The following is a 5,111-nucleotide window of genomic DNA, read 5'->3' as shown; positions in this document are numbered from 1 at the left end:
GTCATCTTCAATACTATGATCTTGGATAGCATCAACTACAGCCTGATCTTCAATTTCATTATCACTGTTTTCACTACTATCCGAATATTCAAACTCACTAACTTCCGAGTCGTGAGCAAGGAGCTCATCTAGTTCATCGTCCTGTAAAGCTGTCCTACTTGTAGAGGCCATGGTTATGGCGCGACTGACAGAAGAATGTGTTATGACATCATAGATTTCTGTATCATTCGTAAGTTTGTTTACTTAGGTTGCATTTGGTTCCAGGAAAAAATGACCCTCTTGTTTGACTACTTCATTGTGTTGCAGACTCTACAGCAACACACTGAAGGAAAACCTTCGTCTGGGGTTTCAGTGAGTGACTCATATAGACAAGCAAAGACCATAGAGTCGAAAGATATATAGTTTTATACATTTTCCTTACTTAGAATTTGAAAAATTTCAATGCAATCTAGGCGCAATGAGACCAAAGTACGAACTATTACACTAACGATATAAAATAAAAATACCGTGCTAAAAATTCGTCCAAAATATATAACTAATATACCAGTTGAAAGATGAAACCTTAATCTATGTACTCCTGAAAAGAAAATTGGAATATCTTTCCTCGTTTTTTCAGCAAAGTCCTTCAAATCTAACACTGCGCAGGTCGGTGCACTGCACAGATGTCGGTGGCATACAATTATTTAAAGGGTCGGTGAAGCACACGGATGTCGGTGCGGAAGGGTTAAGATGAGATCTGAAGACTTCACGTGTGCTATAGTGCAGTGGTATTGGGAGTGTGCAATTTAGGGAGACTCTTATAGTTCTGGGTTATAAATCCATTGCTACGGATAGTGAAGACTAGTGGAAACAGAATGAGAAGATTAGTGTGGAGGAGTGATTGTAAATTTTGCAAATCAGCAATAGTATAAAATTATTTGTAGTCACGGCCTGTAGGTGGTTAATAAAACCAATACAAATGCAAACCCGCATCTTGGTCACTGATACACATGACAATGGTGTCAGAAATGTTATGGATTAGATCAGATTGATCAGATTATTGGATTTATGATTGCATTGGGTAGTATATCGCCACATTACAGAGACAAAACAAATGATGGCATGCGTGCAGGCTTAAATAAGAACCAGCCAAGAACACATGAAATAAATGATGAACGAAATGAAAGACAACATCAAAGAAGACATGAACGCCAACAGAAAATCCAACCAAGAGCACATGCAAGATATACTGACCAGGAATTGGACGGGAACTCGTGTTTTATGGCTTCAATATCTGAGCGGGTTTCATTCATTGTTGCCTGTACCTTAATATTGGTTAAGTTGTAGTCTCTGAGGTGATCGGACCTGATGGTTGCCAGGTCTTGTGCTCTTGTTGAATATGAAGACATCTTTGTTGTGGACAGTGAAGACCACAGACAGACTAACAAAATGTATCACCCCATAGACATGGGAGATGCCCAACCAATTTTCCAACCCCCCCCAAGGAGGATGCCCGCAGCAAAGCAAGCAGAGGTAAGTGAGATACTCAACATGCAACACCATGGGGTCATCAAGAAGTCAGACAGCCCCTGGTCAGGAAGAAAAATGGGCATTTCTGTTTCTGTGTGGACTACGGGAAGTTAAATGATGTCACAAAGAAAGACTGTTTTCCATTGCTCTGGACTGACGACACTCTAGAAACGCTAGCTGGAGCCAAATGGTTCTCCATTCTTCATCTGAAAAGTGGGTATTGCCAAGTATATGTACACCCTCAAAAGAAAGAGAAAACTGCATTCTTGACCATTCAAGGATTATGGCAGTTTACAGTCATGCCCTTTGGCCTCTGCAATGCTCTGACAACTTTCAAGAGGCTAATGGAGACAGCCCTGCAAGGTCTCACATATGACTCATGCCTTATGTACTTAAACGACGTGATCATAATTGGTCACACTCTCCAAGAGCACCAGCTCAACCTGTAGTTTTGTTGTGGTTTTGTAATCTAATACCTGAATCCATGCATACTTTTGTTTCAAATTTCAGTTAGGATAGTTCTATTTCCATTCATTCCACTTTATCAGTGGTGAACATAAATTCAGCACTTACTTGAGAGCAGAAGGTGCATAGGACATCATGATAGGTAAAATTCTCCCCTATTTTTACCTTCTATATCTGTGACGAAGATGACATTTCAGTTTTGTTTACCTCAGAAAATCATTCCTCTCTGGATCCCACACAGGACTTGTCCTTTTATGAAACTTGAAATCTCCAAGAATAATGGGGGAGGCTACTGACACTGGATTTATCTAGCAGGCTGGGGCTACTGATACAGTCAGTAGGCAATAAATGCTGCAAAGTGTAAATGCAAGACTAAGGAGATTTGGAAACCAGGCTACAAGCATTTCTTAATTTTTTCCTATGTCTTTCCTCACGGTGTGATAGTGGTTCCTTTCATTCACAAACTGACTGAAGAGTGAGTTGGGTGAATGCCTGTATGCAAAATCCACAAATCTTAACAGCATGCAGGCTCGAGAGCACAAATGGCTTGATACATACTTCAGCTCTTTATGCAAGCTCTGTACTTTACATCACCTTCAAAGCTGTTGCTGCTTTCGAATATTCCGGAACGAATTGTTGACAATGGCCACACCATGGTGCATAAAATTCAACTATCCACAGGGCATCGCTCTGTATGACAAGACGATCGAAATTCGCTGGAGTTAAATCAACAACCTCAGAACTTGATGGATACAAGGCATAACATCCAGTTACCAAAATTGTCAGTAAACCTGAAACACAGTACGTAACATGAAAATGCACAGAATACATACGAACGCTCATAACAGTAACATCCAACAAACGATGGGGCGACAGACGACCACTGTCAGATGAAAGTACTCACCAAACACTGCAGTCATGACTGAGAATGTACTCTTGAATTGCATCTGCAGTTTAATGTTAATGTTTTATCAATGTACCGTTTAACACCACAGAGAACACCACACAATATTTGCTTATACAACTACCACAAAACTACAATACTCTTCCGCATTGATAACACTCTCCTAACCGGTACGACATATAAGTACATATAGTAAATTTCGTGGTAAAATCCCATTGGTTGGTGTCATCGAAAGTATGAGAAATCCATCAGAACACAATTCACGTGTACAATGTGTGGAAATACTATAGTTTATCTTCAGGTGTTTTATTATATGTCATGAAAGCAGATACTGTCGGAAATGGCTATTTATTCAAAATAACTCTTCCTCTCATATTTCCTTTTCTCTATTTTCTAAGGCAGAAATTGCACAACATCAGCAACCATTCAAATTTTCATACGACGTATGTTAATGTAACACTCTTCAGGTGGTAGCACACGTAGCACATTAGCGAAAATTAGGAATGGCGCTAAATGGCTAGTCAGTATTGTTTCAGTGGTTACAGTTGTGAATGTATAGGTGTGTTGTTTACGTGTGTGAGATATAAGAATTTGCTCAAAATTCTTAGAAGCTGAATATGGTTTCCCCATACCTAATAACAAGGCCAAGTTGGAACACATATTACTTTGGAAGCGGTAGTTCGCGGGGGGGGTGGGGGGGTGGATAAAGCGGAACCAAACAACTGTTGAATGGCAGGTTGGCGCAAGACAGTATGGTCATGTTAATAAATTTTATAATTTCATATTTTTTTAAGCACTACGAATTACAGAACTATTGGGCGTATTTTGGACCCTAACCATCGTCTGGTTTATAGAAGACAAAAATCCACAACGTTTCGGAGACTGGATCTGTCTCCGTCCTCAGGTGGAATGGGCAGGATAAACCTACTCAGTTGGGCCCGTTAGAAAGACCTAGAAAGAGCCAGTATGGCACTCCTAAGAGATAGGATTCATGCTCACTAGAATAATAAGTCATCCCAACTCCAGAAGATCCAACAATTGAAGAGTTTTCTCACATCATCAATTAGTGGCGCAGACGAACAGCGTGTCTTCACTGCTGTGGAAAGCTCAATTCGAAACATCTTTAACAAGCAAAAGGGAATCGATATACGGAAGTTCTCCATGCTCAAGAGTCATCGTGACAAGGTCGGGCCCGACCCAGCTACTGTCTCTGGAAAATTCGTCCTTAATCTCTCTGAGTACGTTCTCACAGACTATGAGGAGTCAGTCCTTATGAAGGGCTTGAATTTCACCATAGTGAATTCACACTTCAACTTACTTACTTACTTACTTACTTACTCATGGAGCTGAGCCCTTCTTGAGGAGCTGCCAATTCTGCAGCTACTCTAGAATTTCCCAGAATTTTATGGAACACGAAAGTTCATCACCGTGTTCACAAGAGCCCTCCACTGGTCCCTATCCTGAGCCAGATCTATCCAATCCATACCATCCCATCCTATCTCTCTAAGATCCATTCTAATATTGTCCACCCACCTACGCCTTGGTCTTCCCTGTGGTCTCCTTACTTCTGGCTTTCCCACCAATATCCTATACGCATTCCTCGTCTCCCCCATTCGTGCTACATGACCTACCCACCTCATCCTCCTCGACTTGATCACTCTAATTATGCTTGGAGAAGAGTACAAGTTATGAAGCTCCTCATTATGCAGTTTTCTCCAACCTCCTGTGATTTCATCTCTCTTTGGTCCAAATATTCTCCTCAACACCCTCAGTCTATGTTACTCCCTTAATGTCAGAGACCAAGTTTCATACCCATACAGAACCACAGGCATAATTATAGTTTTGTATATTCTAATTTTTATGTTTTTGGACAACAGACAAGAAGACAAAAGGTTCTGGACTGAATGGTAGCAAGCATTACCCGAGTTCAGTCTCCTCTTAATTTCCTCCTGAATCAGATTTTGATCTGCTATCGTTCCCAAATATCTGAACTGTGCCACATACTCAAAACATCTGTTTCCTATCTTTATGTCATGATTTTGCCCTGCATTTTGGTGACGCAACAGTAACATATACAGTAAAACTTGGTTATAGCAACATCGGTTTCTGCGACACCTTGTCTATTGCGTCAAATATTCAATGGTACGAACTAATTCCTCATAAAGCAACTGTTTTTATACCTTGCTTAGTACGACATGCACAAATGCATCAACCTCGTATGTAACGTCATTTT

The 5,111-nt window shown here is 40.5% G+C and overlaps 1 protein-coding gene across 1 annotated transcript in view; it reads right to left on the bottom strand.

Moving 5' to 3' along the window:
- LOC111867232 (protein disulfide-isomerase A6 homolog) overlaps positions 1-3,084 on the bottom strand; it is a 23,985-nt gene extending 20,901 nt beyond the window's left edge. Inside the window, exons 1-2 of the mRNA XM_023856890.2 lie at positions 2,879-3,084; positions 2,569-2,765 (exon numbers count right to left, since the gene is read on the bottom strand). Of these exons, the coding sequence (XP_023712658.1) occupies positions 2,569-2,765; positions 2,879-2,921 (240 nt within the window). The 5' untranslated portion in view covers positions 2,922-3,084. The remainder of the gene's footprint in view (positions 1-2,568; positions 2,766-2,878) is intronic.
- Between the last annotated feature and the right edge of the window lie 2,027 nt (positions 3,085-5,111).

The sequence above is a fragment of the Cryptotermes secundus genome, unplaced genomic scaffold (assembly GCF_002891405.2).
Source record: "Cryptotermes secundus unplaced genomic scaffold, Csec_1.0 scaffold945, whole genome shotgun sequence".
Classification (NCBI taxonomy): domain Eukaryota; kingdom Metazoa; phylum Arthropoda; class Insecta; order Blattodea; family Kalotermitidae; genus Cryptotermes; species Cryptotermes secundus.
The sequence above is the reverse complement of the archived record's forward strand: the minus strand, read 5'-3'. Positions and strand labels throughout refer to the sequence as shown.